The 22,069-nt window shown below is 40.7% G+C and overlaps 1 protein-coding gene and 1 pseudogene across 1 annotated transcript; both read right to left on the bottom strand.

Annotated features, from left to right (window-relative positions):
- Positions 1 to 446: 446 nt before the first annotated feature.
- cavin2b (caveolae associated protein 2b) lies at positions 447 to 8,245 on the bottom strand. Its single transcript, XM_026362716.1, has 6 exons — positions 7,954 to 8,245; positions 6,420 to 6,560; positions 5,890 to 5,991; positions 3,937 to 4,200; positions 3,691 to 3,843; positions 447 to 2,474 (listed from the first exon to the last, which is right to left on the bottom strand). Exons 1-6 carry the CDS (start codon positions 8,197 to 8,199, stop codon positions 2,148 to 2,150), a joined length of 1,233 nt encoding a protein of 410 aa, XP_026218501.1. The 5' UTR covers positions 8,200 to 8,245; the 3' UTR covers positions 447 to 2,147.
- A 2,271-nt stretch (positions 8,246 to 10,516) lies between these two features.
- On the bottom strand, positions 10,517 to 19,259 carry LOC113163930 (annotated as a pseudogene).
- Between the last annotated feature and the right edge of the window lie 2,810 nt (positions 19,260 to 22,069).

Genomic DNA, 22,069 nt, shown 5'->3' with positions numbered 1-22,069 from the left:
AAAGTCTGATATCAATTCTTTTTGTCTTTATTTTGCTTCTACTCTATTAAATAGTTTTAGTTTTAATTTCTGTGTCAGAAACCATCAAAACATCCAATATGAATGGACTGAGCATGAAAACTCAAAATACAAATGATTGTTTACATTTTAGTCATGTTGCAGACTTACAAGCAAGGTAAGCGTGAGGGGGTCTTGCCTAAGGAACCCTACTCGACTACTACTATCCTACCTACTATCATTATTATTTTTATATTTATTTAGATTTTATTTGTTGTTTGTTATTTTCAGTAATTTAATTTAGATTTTGTTTTATAATAATTGTATAATTGTATTTTTTTAATGAATTTATTAATTCATTTAAGTTTATGAAGGTGAAAAACTCTGTTTAACAAGTTTGTTGAGTTTCTAACCAGAAACATTAAATTCACTGTGACAAAAACAGTTACTGTGGTTTCATACTTTTATTGATTAATACATAAACAGGTGTGAACTCACCAGTTCAATATGTTAGACAGATGACAGAAGTGATCTTTGGCAGCAGGAAGTTTTTTGTGCTCAATTAAAAAAACATTTATATATGAACAGTGTGTCATAGATCAATCAGTTTAATTGTCATGCTTACAGTAATCAAGTGTTCTGGAAGCTGAAAAAATAAAATATTTAATCAGAGTGACAATTAGTTATTAGGCTTCAGCTGATTTCATTTCCTGATCAGAAGAAAGATTTCAGATAGAACATCAGGAGAACATCAGAAAAACATATGAATGCAGTAACAGATATCATCAAGGAATGAAACATCAAACTAGAACTTATGGACAATATCAGTGATAAATCTTGAAAAAAAAAACACTGGGAAGTGTTGGAGGAACCCTAGAGAACCATTTGAATACATGAAAAGAATCCTTAGTAGAACGTTAGAAAGACTTTCGTGAAACATCAGGTGAACGTCAGAAGACATTTGTGTAAACTTTACAGTTGTGTTGGGAGATTCTTCAGAGAACCTTAGGAGAGGTTTAGAAGAATCTAATGGGATGTCTTGGGGAACGTCGCCTAACACAAGGTAAAGCCTTATAATACAGTAAAACCTCTGGAACAAAACAGGAACCCAAGATAAACTTGAGAGGAATGTTGAGCAACCTGATGTGAATTTAAGGAGAACCTTGAAATGGTTCAGTAAAACCTAAGTAAGGAACCTTGGGAACATCACAGGAAGATATGTGGGACAATACAGGGATTTCAGAGGAACCTCAGGAGAACCTTAAGGAAACTGTGGAGATTTGTTTGGGGAACCTGAGTGGAATATTAGCAGAACCTTAAGGGAGCTATTGAAGAATGTTAGATGTAATTCAGAGGAAATACAGGGAACCATTAGTGGAATATCATCATAATATTACAGTAATGTTTGGGGAAAAGGTTTATTTAGCACCATATTCTATGTGTTAGAAAGTGGTCACAAAGACTCACAGTCAGAGGTTTCACTGATTTAAATGATTTGTATTGATGTTACTGATCATCTGAATATTGGTTATTACATCAGCCAGCTGTTGAAAAGAATAAAAATAAACATTTTAGTAACATTTAATATGAAAATAATATATGTCCTATAAAGCTCACGGATCACCATGAGTTCTTTAGGCTTGTGACACAGATCAGTAGAACAAATTGTCTACGTGACAAATGATTTCTGAATTGGAGGTTTATCAATACAAATATTTATCAATCACAAATCTGAGCTCTGAGCTTTAAAGGAACAGTTCCACAGTGAGTTAAATAATTTATTCTTGGTCCATGTTCTGAGAGTCAGTCCTTCAGATTGACACACTTGTGTTTGTAAGTCAACAGTTATCTTAGCTTGGCATAAAAACAATAAAACTAGAACGCACATAAGTCGATAAGAAGAACTGTGGAGATATTCTTAAATTGGAACAAAAGAGGAACCTTTGAGAGATGAGAGGGAAAAATGATGGATAATTGTGTTTGTGAGTTTGGAAGAACTTTGGGGGAATGTAAGGGACCTTTGGTGGAACCTTTAGTAAAGAATGAGAAGTGGTTAGGAATTCTGACTGTATCTGCAGTGGAACCCCAGACAGGTCAAAGTTCAGATTTGTTATTAATTAACCTCCAGCTGTCAGAATTTTAATGGGTGTTCAAGGTTCCTCGTCCTTCTCCATCTGAGGCAGAGTGGAGGACAGAGCATACTCCTGAGTGACTCCCTCTGAAACCACTGACAGATCTGCCTCTGCCACACCTAAAGCCTCCTCTCGATCCACCTTCTCCCCCAGGTTCATCTCCTCCTGTTTCACCTCCTGTTTCTCCTCCTGCTCGGTTGGGGCCAGCTGGGCATGAACTTCAGTGAAGGGAACCTCCAGATCAGTGCTACTTAGAGGGGAGACCTGGACGTCGGCCTCAGTGGTGACCAATTCCCCGGACTGAGCTGAAGTCTCGGCAGGCTGAGAGTCAGAGCTGCTGCGAGGCTAAAAACACAGAGGACATAATAATGAACATAATGGACTGTAGGGAAACCTTAAAAGACGCATAGTAGAAACTGTGTGGAAAAATTTGCCTTTAGAGGAACCTTGTGTCAACCATAGGAGAATGCTGGAGGAACTTGGTTCATTCTTGGGAGAATGTTAGGGAACCCTTGGAGGAATATCAGTGTACTAAAGAGGAATTTTGAAAGACCTTAAAGGGAAAGTTGGGAATCAGATTATGGAAATCTAAGAAGAAATAATCTCACCTTGGAATAATGTCTGTGAAGATTCTCAGATTCAGTTCAACACAGTGAATAATGTACAGATTTGTACATAGGAAAAACCAAACAACAGCTTCCCAAACTCATGGTACAACACAGAAGAGCTGGCTCCTCAGCACAAGGCCATCTGCATCTGAAAGACCAGGACCACTCCTCTGAAGACAGTAATGTCTGGTTCAAACAGCTGGTGTGAAGGAAGCAGTGTACTGCAAGATTGAACGACCTTCGTTAAACACAGGTAGTGGTCTCAGACAGAATCTATTACCCACTTTCAATGCAGTTTGTTCATTACTACCGAGGGGGTTTCAAAGATGTTCGCAGTCTGTGTCTCAGATGACCACAGTGACATACCAGTCAGGTGCAACAACAGTTGACCATCAAGTGCTAACAACTGTGTGACTCCACAGGGTTTATAAGTCTACTTTTCCAGTCTGACAGTGAACTGGATGAAGGTGAAACATCGCTAAGAACTTAAAACAAGTCAAAACTAGTTGATACTGAACATCAGTTTTAGGATAACTTTGGAATGAAATTACAGAACGGTTGGCCTAACCTTGAAAATGTGAGAGGAACAGCTGGTAGAACCCCAAAAGAAGCTTAGCATGTCTTAGAAAACTAATTATATAAATTATAAGGAGGAAGGAAAACTCAACTCGACGATTCACTATGGCGGAAGGAGCTGCCAAACTCTTCACGCTAAGCGACGTCACTTATAATGTTTAAAAAACTGCTGAAAACAGAACTCCTCCGCATCTTCCTTTGCACTTAAAAAAACAAAAAAAATTTTCTGCTCTCTTGTACTTGCATCTCATGAAACAGAAACACTTCTTTGATAGCACTTTGTTTTGATGTTTTTCGCTTGCCTTGTCGCTTTGGATAAAAGCATCTGCTAAATTATTAAATGTAAATGTAAATAATTATAATGGAGATTTCAGAACCTTCCGGATGCTGAAGGTCAGAGGTGAAACTTTCAGGCTGGAGGTTTTCTGTTTGATTTTCTCTCGTTGCTCTGCAGAAACAATCTTTGTTCCAATCTTCGTCATCTTTTTTTCAATGTTTTGTCTTGAGAACGCCTTCTTAAGACTGTCAACCTGCAAAGAGAACAACAGTTACACCTATCAGTCCAAATGAACACCTGTCTGTCTGAACACCTGTCCAACTGAGCAGCTGTCTTTGGTTTTTACCTTCTTTAAACTGGATCGTTTCAGTTTCTCAGCTCTGGACTTCTCCATATTTTCAAGATCATGAGGCCATGGTTCCTCTTCATCGAGTTCAGCCTCCAATCCAACATCCTCATCAGACGATAGGTCAATAGTGTGGAGCCCGCCCTCCTGAGAATGGTTTCCATCATCACCCGGCACTGGTTCCTCACTTTCTTCCAAAATCTCATCACGAGGGAATGGAGGAGGATCCTTCACAAAAACACTAGTGGGGATCTCGTTCTCCTCCTTGGTAAGAAAAAATCTGAACATTAGGCACAAGTAGGTAGAATAAACTTTGGAATATTATATGGGAACCTTAATTTCCTAAGAAGAGTCTCAGGTGAACCTTGGAAAACCTTGAAGGAACTGAAGGAGAAACATTTGAAACCTTGGCACAGCACTTCTGTGTACTCTTATGAACTTAGGTGAAACCATGGGAAAACTTCATAAAGACAGACATAACTTATGGGGAACTTTAGATTTAGTAAATATGTATAGGGAAACCTTCGGGAAATTTCAGAGCACGCTTTGTTAACCTTATCACAACCTAAGGGCAACTTTAAGGGAATGTGACAATATGTATACACCCTAAATCAGAACAAACAAATGAATATTGATGCAAAGTTGTAAAAATAGCAATCTCTAATTTGTCAGTAAGATTATTATTATTATTATTTATTTTTGTTGGTTGATTCCAACAATAAAACCCAAACAAAATGCACAAACCGTTAGTGTAATAAACACTAACGGTAAAATACACGAGTCCTACATAAATTCATAGTAACACACAGACTGAGGAATTCTGGGTATTTTAGGAGGGCTGGAATTTTTCATGTCAGTGAGAAAAACATCCCTGATACAGTTCTAGACAGTACTCACTTATACTGCAAATACTGACATCCTGTACTGTTTAGAGAATTACTGCAAGTTACTGCTGTTTTACTACAGTTACTGCGAAGTTACTACAGTATTATTTGCTCACACAGTGTAATTAATATGCTCAGTTCCTGTACATATAACATACTTTAAAAATGAAAAATCACAGTAAAATCAAAGTAGATAACATCGGCATGACTGACCAGACTCCACCAACATCTGCAGTTAAGTTTTACCTGTAATTGGTGGTAGTTACCTTTGATTATCACTAATCACCTGTAGTCACTCACTGACCCACAATATGAACTGTATTTCAGTTACTTGTGGTAACTTAAAATAGTCTGTAGTGGTAGTGTGTAGTAATATCTAATCACCTGTAGGGATTTTCAGTTATTATTGTGTTATTACCTTTGTTTACCTGCACTAACCTGCAGTTTCCTGTGTGTGAAGATTCAGTCTTAGTATTCCGCATTATGATCAGGTTTAGGTTCACCAGGAGTACCAGTCCTTCATGATGACTGTGTCGTATTATGGTCTGCTAAATGTAACCATGACAACCAGAATACATCATCTCTCTGTTTATCGTCTCTCTGTCTTTTTGATCAAGTTTTTCCAGTTGACTTCCTGCAGCAGCTGATGACCAAATAAGGTCAGAGACTGAAAAGCACCATCAGAGACAGAGACGGAGCTTCAGCCGAGAATAGAAAACCGAGTGATGGAGAAAGTGTCTTTTTGATCAGAGACAGACACAATTTGACATGTCTCAGATCAGTAGATACAGTAAACTACAATGCAGTTAGAGTGGTAATCAGAGTACATTTCACTGGTCGAGGTATTATTATGAGGAGTACTTTATTACGACTTTGAGCTTTACTTCTTTGAGATGTGTCTCTTTGTTCTGGAGCTTTTGGTCATGTCACATGATCTTCCTCCGTCCCTTTAATAAATAAAGACCTACTTTATTTGCCCCTTTGTCGGACAGCTTTTTACCATTTCCATTTGAAGTCATAGGCTGGGATTAGTAACTGATCTCTGACTTTTGACCTCGGTCATACTCACCTGGAAGATCAGGACCTTGAAGTTGTTCCTGTTGACCAGGTGAGCATGGTTTGCCTCCAGCTTCTTCACCTGTGCACCCTGACGCTCCATCTTCTCCCGCACCTGAAACATATCAAAATGTTGAAAACCTGGAAAGGTGTCAGGTGTGATGACAACCAGGAACAGTAAAATGAACAGGTGATGTGTTTACTGACAGGTGACTTACCTCCTTCATGATGACAGACAGTTTGTGGCTCTTGTCCACTGACAGGTGATGTGTTTATTGACAGGTGATGTGAAAATGGGTAATGTGTTTACTCACAGGTGATGACAGGTGACATCACACCTGTCAGGTGATGTGTTTACCGACAGGTGATGTGTTTACTGACAGGTGATGTGTTACCGACAGGTGATGTGTAAATAGGTGATGTGTTTAACGACAGGTGATGTGTTTAACAACGGACGGGTGATGTGTTTACCGACAGATGATGTGTTTACTGACAGGTGATGTGTTTACCGACAGGTGATGTGTTTACCGACAGGTGACTTACCTCCTTCATGGTGACAGACAGTTTGCGGCTCTTGTCCAGCAGTTTGCTGACCGTGTTTGAGGTGTGACTGTGACTCTTGGACAGTTTGGTCATATCAGCCTGGATCCCTCTGACCACGCCCTCCATCTGCATCTGGTGCACCTGGAGAATAACCAGTCAACAACCCGTCAGTAAGAGAACTGATCAGTAAGGATTACATATTAAGTGTCATAGATTTTAGATTATAGATCACACATTGTAGATTGTAAATGACAGATTATAGAATTTAGATTATATATTTGGTCACACACTTTATTGTTGATAATGTAGTAATGAAACCGTTGCACCAGTTTTTGGTTCAAAATGTCGCTGTGACAAGAACAACATGTTCTGACATGTTACTAAACTAAATCTGTTGTTCAGCTTTTACTTTGAAGTTTCATTAGAACGCAAACAGGAAACAGTTTTTCTTATCAGATATCAAAGTGAAGAATTTCTTTTTTCAGGAAATGTTTAAATCAGCTTCATTTCTGAAGATGAAAATAAGTTTTTTCTACATGATATGATATTGATGTTTTACTACTATTTTTTATTGATGTTTATTTGTTTACAGTTGATAAAATAAATAAAAAAAAGCATCTGGTTAGTGTAGTGGTAAGATCACTGCCTCCCATGTGGGAAACTGGGCTTCAAATCCCAGCTGTGGCCTACCTCCAGTAGGGGTCCTTAGGCTTACCCTGCTTACCCTTGTAAGTCGCTTTGGATAAAAGCGTCTGCTAAACAGCTAAATGTAACTATGGCACACAAAGACAGAAGCACGAGGAAATCAGCTGCAGACTCTGAGAAATTATCACATCAAGTTATAAAGAATACATTAATAAAATGTATTTATTTATCAAACTTGTCCATGGCTTGTGGACAGGTTCAGGCTCATTCAATAGTTCACCAGCACTATTTTACTCTCTCTCTCTACCTTTACTCTTAGGGTTTAATCTACTTCAGGTTTTATCTGAAGCAGAAAATTAATATAACAAACATGTCAGGAATCCATTCTCACAGCAGTGAAACATGTGGCACCTTTGACCCTCTATTCAAAACCTAGATACAAGCAGAGAAAACATTCGACGAAGAGAAACATATTTTAAAAGATCTTTATATGGAAATCAACAATTTTGTTGGCACATTTGGATAAAGGTGAATATGTGTCTTTATTCATGGAAGATAATGTTGACCAAAAAGATCAAATGTTTGAGTCAGAAGTTACAGGTACTGCTAAATTGCCAGGTTTTGAGGTGGAGTTTGGTTTTCACAGATGTTCAGGACAGCATTTCCCCTAAAGCTAGAGATAAAGCAGGTCTGTGCTGTTCCTTTATTCATTAAGTATAAAGATCTGGATAGAGAGGACATGTTTGTAAATTAACAAGTGGAGTTTGGTCTGCAAAGTCTTTGTGGACATATTCATCTTTTTAAAATAGAGTCTCAGTTGGAGTGTCTGCCCTTTTTTTAGCTCCAATCTGTACTGGACTTTGTGCTGGACTCCTCAGCCCTGACTCACCTCCATCTTATGCTGGTTCTCCTGCACGGTGTCCAACATATTGACCAGTTTGTCCAGCAGTGTGAGGACCGTGATGGCGTTGACGGGACCTTGACTAATCTTTTCGGGATCAAATTCACCCTGAGGCAATGAGGAGGGCGCCTGGTCCTCATCTTGTTGGCCCTGCAGGTCCTGCTGGTCATGTAGGTCCTCGTTTTGGGTGGGGACTAGCAGATCCTGGGTCTGGTGGGTCTCGGTCGTCACCATGATGAAGCTGTTGAACTAAAACTTTCCTCTGAGCAGAAAAACACTGAGACTCTGCCTCGCCCTGTCTCTGGGCTGCTGCGCCCTGATTGGTTGGCTCAGAAACTTTCCAAATAACTTTCTGACAGTTCACACTTTTAACCCCTTCACTGCACAGAACCACAGATGCGTGGTCCAAACAGACACACCTGTGGAATTATCTGCTCCTCTGAGCTGTGTCTTTCACCAACAATCTAATATTCTCTGTCTTTGTGTTGTTTGTTTTTAGACCTATTGTATTTTATTGTGTTTTACTTTTTAACAAGGTCCTTTTCAGAGGTTCTACAGTCAGTTCTCTGTGGTCTGAGGAGTTATAAGTTCTGCACCTCCACCACTATGTATGTGGTTTGGAAACACAATACAAGCTAACTACACCTATACAGTTCCTATAAAAGAAACCTTTCAAAATTAAATGTAAAATTGTTGACAACGTCTAGCTGTGAAGGGGTTAATGTGTTTCTCTGCCACACCCGGGGATGGGGGGGGTGTCCATGACGACGGGGGCAGGGCGGTGTTTGTTAGTGGAGAGTGAGAGACACTGTCAGTGAAGAATTCCACCACTATGCAACGCCCCCCCCCCCCCCCCCCCCCCCCCCCCTGCACCTTTTGTGCACACGTCTTTCGCCCTCAGTCCACTGAAAACAAATTTGTGCCATGACAACCCTGTTTACTCCGCACAGAACACAGAAGAAAACCAACACCAGACTTTGTTGACAAAACTGTGAATTTACAGTTGGTCTGTTGTGTTAAAAATAAAACATTTAAAGATAAACTTTTAACTGACAACTGGTTTGTGTCTGTCAATGTCAAAGACTTTAGACAAAAGGTTTAGTGAGAAGCGTGCCAGATGTTCAACAACAGTTTATAACGTTTCAGAAAACTGTTTTGATATGTGAAGTCTATATACATAAATATATGGAATATAAGGACAACATCAGGGCAACATTATGGGAGCACAGGAACATGCACAGAAACTTTATTTGACCATGAACATCACGAGAACCAGAAGTAAACGTCAGAGGGAAAGTAATCCTTTAGGAACTATAGTGGAACCTTATTATGTTTTTCAACCAACAGTCTTTATTTCTAGGTTAGTCTGCTGGGGGACCTCTATTGATAAACTGAGCTCCTCTCCTCTCTCCTTTGTCCTCTATTCATTCATATTCTACCATTTCATGTCATTAACTGTGTGTCTTCTCTCTCCTGTAGCTGTGTTTCGTCCTCTCTGTCTCCCTCTCTCTGTTCTCCTCTGCAGGTATCCTCCTCCTTGGAGCTGTATATCTCCAGAGTCCAGTTACTGGTCCTACCAACCTGTCCAGTGTTTCTGCTGCTCGTTGTTGTTTTTGTTGCCTGCTGTTCTTTTATCTCTCCTCTTTCCACTCACCCCAACCGGTCGAGGCAGATGGCCACTCACCCTGAGCCTGGTTCTACTGGACGTCTCTTCCTCTAAAGGGAGTTTTTCCTCTCCACTGTCTCCTGGTGCTGCTCAGTGGGGTTGTTGGGTTTTCTAGATAATTCTGTATACAGTTATATTTTGTAAGGTCTTAAACCTTAAACACCGTAAAGTCCTTGAGACGACTTCAGTTGGGATTTGGCGCTATACAAATAAAACTGAATTGAATAAATTGGTTTAGTTTGTGAACCAGTTCTGTTTGGGACCAGAACCAAACACTCTAAAGCAAACTAACCAATGGAAACATCCAACCAACATGGTGGACCTCATGTTATATCAACAGCTAGAATTTAATGCCCTTAAAGAAACCTAAAAGTATGTGGACACCTGTGAGTGTTCTCTGATACTGGATCAGGTGTGGTTCTCCTTTAGTTCTTTACATATATGTCAATGTTCTCCTCTGGTGAGATATAATTACAGATCTTCTCCCCTCAGTGTTTTACGGATCAGATCTCTTGAGTCTAAAGTTTCAGGCACTTTAGGTGTGGTAAGAACTTAGAACTGTTCTGCAGCAGTTTAGGTCAAAGTCCCTCAGTGGAAACAGGAAGAGGAGCTCACATCATGGAATTCAAACACAATAGAGAGTGTGTGTGTGAGTGTGTGAGTGTGTGTGTGTGTGTGTGTGTGTGTGTGTGTCAGTTCCTGTTACTGTGGAGGAGGACACTGCAGGAATCAACCAACAGTCTGAAAGAATGTGCTTTTCCTTCAGTTTAAAATGTTTGTTGTGAAGGTTGTCTGACCTCTGACTCTGCTTCTGGTTCTGCCTCCTGCATGTTATTATTTATATTTAATGGTCTCCATCCACACAGGCTCAGTCCAAGTTGTCTGTCATGCTGCCATTGGATCGGGACTCTGCCCGGAGGAGAAAAGTTACCTTAGAATATGTTACTGTTCATCTATTGTGCCTGGAAAGTGTAGAGGTATCACTGCCCTCCATGTGGGAGACCAGGGTTGGATAAAAGCATCTAATAAATGATTAAATTTAAAAGTTGAATTTGATATTCAGCATCAAGGTGAGTAATACTTATAATATATAAGTAATACAACTACAGGAGAGAGAAGACACAAAGTTAATGATGTGCAATGGTGGACTTGCATTGATACAGGAGAAAGGAGAGAGGAAAGGAGCTCAGTTTGTCAGTTATATATCAGCATAACTAAGAGATGGTTCAGAGTCACCTGACCCATCTCTAACTATAAGCTTTATAAAAAAGGAAAGTTTGAAGTCTAGTCTTAAATGTGGAGAGGGTGTCTGCCTCCAGAACCTGAACCGGGAGCTGGTTCCACAGGAGAGGGGCTTGATAGCTAAAAGCTCTGGAAACTCTAGGAACCACAAGTAAACCTGCAGTCTGAGAACGTAGAGTTCAGCTGGGAAGATATGGAACTATGAGGTCTTTAAGATAAGATGGAGCCTGATTATTAAGTGATTTATAAGTGAGGAGAAGAATTTTGAATTCAATTCTGGATTTTACAGGGAGCCAATGGAGAGAAACTAACATAGGAGAAATACGACCTCTCTTGCTAATTCCAGTCAGAACTCTGGCTGCAGCATTTTGGGTTAAATGGTGGCTTTTTAAGGACTTATTCGGACATCCTATTAATAAGGAATTACAATAGTCCAGTCTGGAAGTAACAAAAGCATGGACTAGTTTTTCAGCATAACTTTGGGACAGGATGCTCCTAATTTTAACTTTAATGTTTCTCAGGTGAAAAAAGGCAGTTCTAGAGATTTCTTTGATGTATGAAGTGAAGGAGATATCCTGGTCAAAGATAACTCTTCTCTTCTTACAGTATTACTTGAGGCCAATACTAAGTCATCAAGAGTGAGAATGTGTTTAGACATAGTGTCTCTGAGATTTCTAGGCCCAAACAGTATAACTTCTGTCTTGTCTGGATTTAGAAGAAGGAAATTGGAGGACATCCAGGCCTTTATGTCTTTTAAGCAGCTTGAAGTTTGACTAATTGATTACTTTCTCCTGGTTTCATAGATAAGTATAGCTGGGTATCATCTGCATAGCAATGGAAATTTATAGTGTTTCCTAATAATATTTCCTAAGGGGGACATATATAAAGTGAAAAGAATCAGTCCAAGCACAGATCCCTGTGGAACTCCATAGCTAACTTTGCTGGGCATCGAAGACTCATTATTAACATGTACAAACTGAAATCTGTCTGATAGATACGATTTAAACCACTCTAGTGCTGTTCCTTTAATCCCAATGACATGTTCCAGTCTGTGTAATAAAATGTTGTGATCTATAGTGTTGAATGCAGCACTAAGATCTAACAAGACGAGTATAGAGAGTAGTCCATTGCCTAATAGAAGATCATTAGTGATCTTTACCAGTGCTGTTTCTGTACTATGATGTACTCTAAATCCTGACTGGAAATCTTCATACAAGTTATTACTGTGCAGGTGGTCATATAATTGCTAAGAAACTACCTTTTCAAGAATTTTAGAGATAAGGGGCAGATTGGTTATTGGTCTAAAATTCACTAAAAAAAAACCCTGAGCGCAGAGTAGGCTTTTTGAGTAGGGGTTAGACTACAGCAACCTTAAAAGCCTTAAAAGTCATTGCTGCTGAGAGTTGAGGGAATACTAGGCTCAACTGAGCTATGACTCTTTTTCAGCCTGGCTACAGTTCTGAAAAGAAACCTAGGGTTGTTCTTATTTGCCTCTATTAATGAGGAGTAATATGAAGTTCTGGCTTTACGGAGGACTTTTTTATACATTATTAAACTATCTTTCCAGGCTAGGCAATATTCATCTGAATTTGTGGAACGCCACCTCCTTTCCAGCTTACGTGATTTCTGCTTTAAGCAGATTTGTGAATTGTACCATGGAGCTAACTTCCTCTGATTCACTAGCTTCTTTTTCAGAGGAGCAACAGTATCAAGTATTGTTATGAGTGAAGCACCAGTACTATTAACAAGATAGTCCACTTGTGCTAGAGTAACCTTTGGAGGACTGCCCTCCTCTGTGTTGGTACATGGCTCTGAAATAAAAGATGGAATCAGTTCCTTAAATTTGTCGACAGCATTTTCACATAAACATCTACTGTAGTGAATCTTATCTGTAGGTTTAGTAAAGTCTGGTACTGTAAATTAAAATGTTATTAAAAATGGTCAGATAAAAGCGGGTTTTGGGAAAAAACTATTAATTGATCAACTTCCACACCGTATGTCAGAATAAGATCAAGGGTGTGAATAAAATAATTGGGTTTATTTACATTTTGGGTAAAACCAATGGAGCCTAATAGTGATTTCAATGCAGTGTTGAGGCAGTTATCATCAACATCTACATGGATATTAATAGAATAAGGCATATTAATGGAATAAGGCAGCAGGACCTGATGGTGTCAGCCCCAGAGTCCTAAAGTCCTGTTCTGAGCAGCTCTCTGGGATTCTACAGCACCTCTTCAACCTGAGCCTGAGAATGGAGCAGGTGCCAAAGGTCTGGAAGACATCATGTCTGACGCCAGTTCCAAAAACCTCATCTCCTTCTGCTCTAAATGATTACAGACCAGTCGCCATCACCTCACACATCATGAAGGTCCTGGAGAGACTAGTTCTGACTCATTTGAGACCTCAGGTTGAGACATCACTAGACCCACTGCAGTTCGCCTATCGTCCCCGGGTTGGAGTAGATGATACTATTGTCTACCTGCTTCAGCGAGCTCTCTCACACCTGGACAAGGCTAACAGCACTGTGAGGATCACATTATTTGATTTCTCTAGTGCCTGTAACACCATCCAGCCTGTCCTGCTGAGAGAGAAGCTCCTGAAGATGCAGGTAGACTCCTCCACAGCCTCCTGGATCACTGACTACCTGACAGACAGACCACAGTTTGTACGACTGCAGGGATGTGAGTCTGAGCGGGTGGTCAGTAGCACAGGAGCACCTCAGGGGACTGTCCTCTCACCTTTTCTCTTCACCCTGTACACCTCAGACTTTCAGTACAACACTGAGTCCTGCCATCTGCAGAAGTTCTCAGATGACTCTGCAGTGGTTGGGTGTATCAGGGGTGGGGAGGAGACAGAGTACAGAGGTCTGGTGGACAGCTTTGTGAAGTGGTGTGGCAACAATCATCTCACCTTGAATGTAAGCAAGACCAAGGAGATGGTTGTGGACTTCAGGAGGAAGAAAACTGGCTTTGACACTGTGTCCATTCTGGGTGAGAAGGTGGAGGTGGTGGAGAGGTACAAATACCTGGGTGTTCACCTGGACAACAGACTGGACTGGAAGTTCAACACAGAGGCTGTATACAGGAAGGGACAGATTAGACTCTACTTTCTGAGGAAGCTCAGGTCCTTTAATGTGTGCAATAAGATGCTGCAGATCTTTTACCAGTCTGTTGTAGCCAGTGCAATATTCTTTGCTGTTGTCTGCTGGGGCAACAGCATCAGAGCCAGCGACACTAAGAAACTGAATAAGCTGATCAGGAAAGCTGGCTCTGTGCTGGGGGCTCCTCTGGAACCTTTAGAGCAGGTGGTGGAGAGGAGGATGCTGCACAAACTCCTGAGCATCATGGAGAACAGCTCACATCCTCTCCACAGCCTGCTTATCAAACAGCGGAGCAGTTTTAGCCAGAGACTTCTCCAGCTCCGCTGTGACAAGGAAAGGTTCAGGAAGTCATTTGTGCCAACAGCCATCAGCCTGTACCATGACTCCCTGACAGAAAGTCAGTGTCCACGCTGATGGTTTAACAATGTGTAACTAAGTCACTTTACATTCAAGTCCTACTGTGTGTTTTGTTGGTATTACTGTCTATTCTCTGTGTTATTCTTGTACTGTGTCTCGTGTATTGTTGTGTAGATCATGTTACTCAATGTTCAAATGTTTTTGTGTGTAATGGCTGCTGCAACACCAAAATTTCCCCTTGAGAATCAATAAAGTATCTATCTATCTATCTATCTAAAGTCACCCACTATAATGAATTCATCTGCACTAAGAAATAAATCAGATAGAAAATCTGAGAATTCAGTTAAAAACTCAGAATAAGGGACAGGAGGACGGTACACAATAACAAACAGGACTATTTTTTTATTTTTCCACTTAGGATCAGGAAGGCTAAGACTGAGGCTTTCAAACTATGTTTAATAATAATGTATACTTTATTGTTCCCCTTGGGTTAGGGTTAGCTGCCAGACTGAGTCAGCGCTACTACAGGGTTTCGGTGTCTTGTCCAAGGACACCTCAGCAAGTAACCAGAAGGAACCAGAAATCGAACCCCTCACCCTGGGGTCTGTAGGCGACTGCTCTACCCCCTGAGCTACTGCTGCTGTTTAGGTCTGGGGTTGATTAATAAACTTGAGTAGAAGATTGCTGCTACTCCTCCACCCCGACCTGCGCTTTTAGGAACATGATAATTAACATGACTTGAGGGGGTTGACTCATTCAGAGAGACATATTCTTCCTGCTGCAGCCAGGTTTCAGTAAGACAGAATAAGTTTATTTGATTCAATTCAATTCAATTCAATTCAATTCAGTTTTATTTGTAGAGCGCTTTTTACAATTGACATTGTCACAAAGCAGCTTTACACAACCAAAGAACAGTACATGAACGGTGTATGTGTATGAGTCATAATAATGTGATTGTCCCTGATGAGCAAGCCGAGGGCGACAGTGGCAAGGAAAAACTCCCTGAGAAGGCAACAGGAAGAAACCTTGAGAGGAACCAGACTCAACAGGGAACCCATCCTCATATGGGTGATTACATGCTGTGTAGGCAGCAGTCCATTATAACAGTTAAAGTCTTTTAAGTTAATATGGAGTCCGGTTAGTTATTGCAGGCAGACTAGTTCCATTCCTTGACTATCGAGCGTTGAGTCGAGACCTCCAAGAAACAGCTTCCGACGTCCGCCGAGGCCGGGACCGACATCATAGTAGCTTGTGACCAATCCAGTCTCCAAACGCATCTCAAAGGGCAAACGGTGGATCCAGGCGACGAGATCTCCAGCCAGAAGTTGGGCGTCAGGACGAGTCAGACAGGTCCAGAGGGCAAAGGGTGGAATGACGTGTAGCTCGACAGAGAGACAGAAGAGGGAAAAGAGAGAGGGAGAGGGAAAGAGAGAGAAGAGGAGAGATTGCAGTTAGTTGTATTCACAGTCAGATAAAGTTTGAGGTGAATGTATATTTAGTGTAGTGCAGCAGGGACTCCGGCAGGACTAATTATGACAGCCTAACTAAAAGGGTGGGTTCAGAAGAAAACACGGACATGAGGGCGCACTGGGATGTAGAGCAACCAAACACTTCACCATCAACAAACCCAAGTGATCAGTGAGAGTTGGGAAGACAGCATCTAAACATACCAGTTCACCATAATGCTCTACGTCCATGAGTCCTTCCCAGATCTATTTACTCAAATGCTTGACTAAATAAATAGGTTTTCAGCCTAGACTTAAACACTGAGACTGTGTCTGAGTCCTGAACGCTATTTGGAAGGCTATTCCATAACTTTGGGGCTTTGTAAGAAAAAGCTCTGCCCCCAGCTGTAGTTTTTAGGATACGAGGTACTGACAGGCAGCCAGCATCCTTTGAGCGAAGTAGGCGTGGTGGATCATAAGACACTAGCAGTTCACTTAGATAATGCAGCGCAAGACCATTTAATGCTTTAAATGTCAAAAGTAGTATTTTAAAATCAATGCGAAATTTCACGGGGAGCCAATGAAGTGTAGATAAGATAGGCGTGATGTGATCGTATCTTCTGGTTCGAGTGAGGACTCTCGCTGCTGCATTCTGAACTAACTGAAGCTTGTTTATGCACCTGGTTGAACAGCCAGACAGTAAGGCATTACAGTAGTCCAACCTAGAGGTGATGAAAGCATGGACTAATTTTTCTGCATCATTTAGTGACAAAATATTCCTTATCTTGGCAATATTTCTGAGGTGAAAGAAAGCTGTCCTGGTGACATTATCTACATGAGCTTCAAATGAAAGACTGGAATCTAGAATCACACCAAGGTCTTTGACTGTTGCACTAGATGTAACGGAAAGGCCATCTAGAGTTACGGTGTGGTCTAACATCTTGCTTCTAGCTGCAGATGATCCTATAACTAGTACTTCTGTCTTATCAGGATTTAGCAGAAGGAAGTTAATTAGCATCCAGTCTCGTATATCCTTTACACATTGCTCAACTTTATTAAGCAGTTTGATCTCATCTGGTTTTGATGAAACATATAACTGTGTGTCGTCAGCATAACAATGAAAGTTAATACCATGTTTACGGATAATGTTGCCCAGAGGAAGCATGTAGAGGGAAAAAAGCAGGGGGCCTAAAACTGAACCCTGTGGAACACCAAACTCCACTGGAGAGCATGTGGAGTAATCGCCATTTAGATCTACATACTGATAACGATCAGTCAAATAGGACCTAAGCCAGGAGAGGGCCGTTCCCTTAATTCCAACAACATTTTCTAGTCTGTGAAGGAGAATACTATGGTCAATGGTGTCAAAAGCTGCACTGAGGTCGAGTAGCACAAGCATAGAGACACTACCCTGATCAGAGGCCAATAGGAGGTCATTTACTACTTTAACAAGGGCCGTCTCTGTGCTGTGATGAGGCCTAAATCCTAACTGATAGAGTTCATGTATGTTATTTCTATGAAGATACGAGGATAGCTGCCCAGCTACTATCTTTTCGAGAATCTTTGAGATAAAGGGGAGGTTTGATATCGGCCTGTAATTTGACAGCTGACAAGGGTCGAGATCAGGTTTCTTGATTAGCGGTTTAATAACTGCTAATTTAAAACACTTTGGGACATACCCACAGCTGAGTGAGGAATTTATGATTGTCAGCAGGGGTTCTATTATTTCTGGCACTATCTGTTTTAGAAAGTGTGTCGGTATAGGGTCTAATGTACAGGTTGAAGATTTTGCAGAAGAGATGAGTGAAATTAGTTCATTCTCTTCAAGAGGAGTAAAGTAATCTAGGTACTGATCTGCTGAGGTTAGCTCGTCACCTGCGTCAACTAAATTGTCTGGTTTTAAAGCTTTAATTTTCTGCCTTATATTTACAATTTTGTTATTGAAAAAGTTCATGAAGTCCTCACTACTGCACAACGTTGTTGTGGAGATGTCTGCAGTAGTTTTCTTTCTAGTTAATTTGGCTACTGTATTAAATAAAAATCTAGGGTTGTTTTTGTTGTTTTCTATGAGAGTGGAGAGATACGTTGATCTAGCTGCACTAAGAGCTTTTTTATAGTTCAGGATGCTCTCCTTCCACGCTATCTGGAATACTAACAGTTTAGTTTGGCGCCATTTACGTTCTAACTTTCGAGTCGTCTGTTTTAAGACGCGCGTGTCATCATTATACCAAGGAGCAAGTTTCTTATCTCTAATGACTTTTCTTTTAACTGGAGCTACTTTATCTAAGGTATAACGTAATGACGACTCGAGATATTCAGTCGCCTGGTCTAGTTCTGTGGTGTCAGACGGTGATCCAATCAAAGTTGATAACTCTGGAAGATTACTAATAAAGCTCTGTGCGGTAGTTGATGTAAATGTACGTTTAATGCGATAGCGCGGCGCTGAGTATACATTGTTAATATGACACACTGTAGTTGAAACAAGATAGTGGTCTGAGATAACTTCAGACAGTGGGAGCGTAAGTAAATTTCTTATACTTAAACCGAATGATATTATTAAATCTAAGGTGTGACCTGCTTTATGAGTGGGTCCTACTACACACTGATCTACTCCTAGCGAGTCCAATATGGACATAAATGCTGTTCTCAGAGGGTCTTCTGGATTCTCAAAGTGAATATTAAAATCTCCAGCAATTAACGCTTTGTCTACAGAAACAACTAGGTTAGAAAGGAAATCTGCAAATTCACAAAGAAATTCAGAGTAGGGCCCTGGGGGTCTGTAAATGATAATTAGCGGGATCGGCTGAGCAGACTTTATATTTGTATCTATACTTGTTATGTTACTATAAAGACATTCAAAAGCTTTAAATTTGTGTACATGTTTTTGTACGATCGTCAGTTTATCATTATAAATAACTGCGACACCTCCTCCTCTACCAGTCAGACAATTTGATGGTCAATTATCAAATCATTCACTAACAGGGATTTAGACTTTAGATTTTGAGAGAGAGATCTGGTATTTAACAGTCTTTTTATTTTGTTCTGAGAGAGGAGTCGTCCTTATTTGTATTAGGTTCTTATGAATCACCCTTCTTGTGTTGGGTCTTGACATAAATAAGCAGACACTGTCTCTATGGGGTTATGATAGTTTTTGGGGGGGTGATAGCTGTAAGGAAGCTGCAGAGAGGTGTGTAAGACTGCATCTCTGCATCCTGGGCCCCACTCTGAGATGTCAGGGTTTAGGTCGTCTAATAAACTCTGTTATATTTCTAGAGAGTTTAGACGCACCATCTAAAGTGGGATGGATGCCGTCTCTTCTAATCAGCCCAGGTTTTCTCCAAAAAGTTTTCCAATTTGCTCTGTAGCCCATGTTGTTTGCGGGACACCACTCAAACAGCCAGCGGTTAAATGACGTCATGCGGCTAAACATGTCGTAACTGGTCAGATTAGGAAGGGGTCCAGAGAAAACTACAGAGTCCGACATCATTTTAGCAAAGTTACACACCAATTCCACTTTAATTTTGGTGACTTCCGATTGGCGTAACTCGGGCGTAACTCCTGTGTGAATTATTATCTTACTGTATTTCCGTTTATCCTTAGACAGGAGTTTTAAATAGGACTCAACGTCGCCCGCTCTGGCCCCAGGAATACACTTGACTAAGGCCGCTGGAGTCTCTAACTTCACGTTTCTGACTATAGAGCTGCCAATGTCCAGAGTGGGTTTCTCAGCGGAGCAGTTTGTCGCTGAGTGGGGAAAATCGGTTAGAAACGTGAACCTGGTCCTGGTGAACCTTGAGTGTCTGGGGTTATGCTTCCTATGAACCGTCACCCAGCCGGCCTGACTTCCTGGCTGCTCGGGAAATGCCGGGGGACAGCTAACGGGAGCTAGGCTAGCTGGCTCGAGTCTTTAAATCAGTCAGCCTCGCCTCCAGTGCTGAAAATAAGCTACATTTATTACAAATCCCCTTTTCACTAAAGGAGGCCGAGGAGAAACTAAACATATGACAAACCGATCAAAAGAAGAAGAGGGAGAAGAAGAGGGAGAAGTATCCATGGCTAACAGAGTAGAGCTAACAGAGCTCACAACACAAGAAATTTTAAAATTTGGAGTATTATGAACGGTCCTTAAGTAACACAAGTGTATGTTACAACTCTCACGCCAGTAGTGCTGTTCACTAAAATTATGAATTTAATTTTAAGTTGGTAAAAGTTAGCAAAACAAACACAGAGCAACTGAATAATGAGTCAGCGTCGACAACAGGAAGTGATGCAATATGCCTACCGTAGGAGGAGCAGCCAACAGAGTCCAAATCTCAGGAGACTCTGTCACTTTTATATAATTTATAATTTATTTCATAATAACAAAACTATAAATTTTAATTTATCCATCATTTATTGTTACGTATTGTTACTATGGATCCCTTACATTACTGTCTTACTTAGAGTTTCTTAAACTGTCTGGAAGTTGAGTCATGGCAGCTGGACAGTGAAAAGAAAGATGGTGACGTTCATAGCAGGGGTTAAAAATGCAACAGCTGAGGTTAAATCTAAGACAGAGAGAATTCCAATAATAGTCAAGTCAGCGAGTCATCATCTAGATCAGGGCTGCCCAATACGTCGATACGTCGAAAGGTAGTGTGGGTAGATTGCATGGCATTAAAAAATTCTCAGACCTCAGCCTATCATCTATCGTCACTATGAAATTTGTCACTTGATTGACATACAGGGCACTCAGTCTGACATCTGACCTTTTCTAACACATGGGTCACCACGCATGGGCATACAACCGCACCAAAAACTCTATCAAGCTACCGAGTTGCCTAGTTAGCCTCCAATTTATTTCTTCTAAACTCAAGAAAAGGTATAAAAATGAGTGGGGGAGCTGGACCAAGTAAGAAGCCCAAAACCTACCATAACCCTAACCCCAACCCGAATGGGAGGAGGACTTTTTTCACAATGTCATATTCAAAATGCGTTTGCCTCATCTGCCAGTCTCCCATTGCTATTCCAAAGAAGGGAAATGCGGAGCAGCATTTTCGTACTGTTCATAAAAACTACGACACTGACTTCCCTCTGAAAAGCGAGCTGAGAAAGAGAAAGGTGAAGGAACTAAAATCCCAGTTCATTGGACAGCAGTCATTCTTCTCACAGCTGACCACAAATGCGAAGGCAGCCACCAAAGCATCATTCCGGGTTAGTCACTTAATAGTCGTTAATCACAAGAAGTCCTTCCAAGACCCAGAGATGTTAAAAGAGGCATTCGCTGAAGCAGCTGACTCATTGTAGCACAATATGGGTTCATGCAGTAATGCAAGATACATCAACATATGTTGTACAAATAAAGAATACTCAATATATTTATAAATATATGTTTTGCTTGGTCATTTTATAAGTAGCTCGCATGCTAAGAAAGTGTGGGCACTCCTGATCTAGATATAAACGATTTAGGTGGGAAGATGTAAGGGATGGGATGAGCTTAGCTTGCAAATGAGCCAAGAGGTTCAAAGAGTGGGCTAATTTTACTGTTGATGTTAATACTTCAGTGGAATGCAAGGAGTTTAATTGCAATTGTATATATTAATTATATATGTATTTGGGCATCTTGGTTAAAACTGCATTTAGACTTTGTTGTCAGTGGATACGTTGCTGCCAGGTGTGACAGAAAGGATGGAGTGGGTGGTGGGTGCATAAAACTTGTTAAAAGGGGGGTTCTGTGTAGAGTTTTGGGAAGTGGATCTGATATGGAATACAGTATGTAGTGGTAGATGTGTGAATGGCAAAGTAGAGAGTGGTAGTCATAAACTTTTATAATCCTTGTAAGAAATTAGTGTTGACTAGGCTGGATGGGATTGAAAGGCTGGACATGGAGAGTGTTGTTTTGTGTGGAGATTTTAATGCACATAATGAACTGAGGAAAGTGACAAAACTGACAATAACGGGCAGGCACTAGAAGAACTGATGGGAGCACAACTAGGGTTGATATAAGCTCAAAAATAGGGAGTAAATACTGGATCTGACGATAGTGTGAAGCACTTTGGCAGCACAGGGTGAATGGAGGGTAAATAAGAAGGGAACTATTGGAAGTGATCATTATCCAGTGTTCTGTAAAATTAATGGGCAGATGACAGTTTCAAGTGAGGATTGAGGAGGGAGGTGGGTGTTTAAGAAAGCTAGGTGGGAGTTATTTAGGGAGGTTAGTGACATGAAATTGAGTATGATAGAAGAAGATGGGGATCTAAAGCGGTTTGATCCTAGCCATGCCTAGGAGCAAAGGAAGATGTAGGAAAAAAGCAG

The sequence above is a fragment of the Anabas testudineus genome, chromosome 2, assembly GCF_900324465.2.
Source record: "Anabas testudineus chromosome 2, fAnaTes1.2, whole genome shotgun sequence".
Taxonomy (NCBI): Eukaryota; Metazoa; Chordata; class Actinopteri; order Anabantiformes; family Anabantidae; genus Anabas; species Anabas testudineus.
Note: the sequence above shows the minus strand (reverse complement) of the source record. Positions and strands in the feature narration are given on the sequence as shown.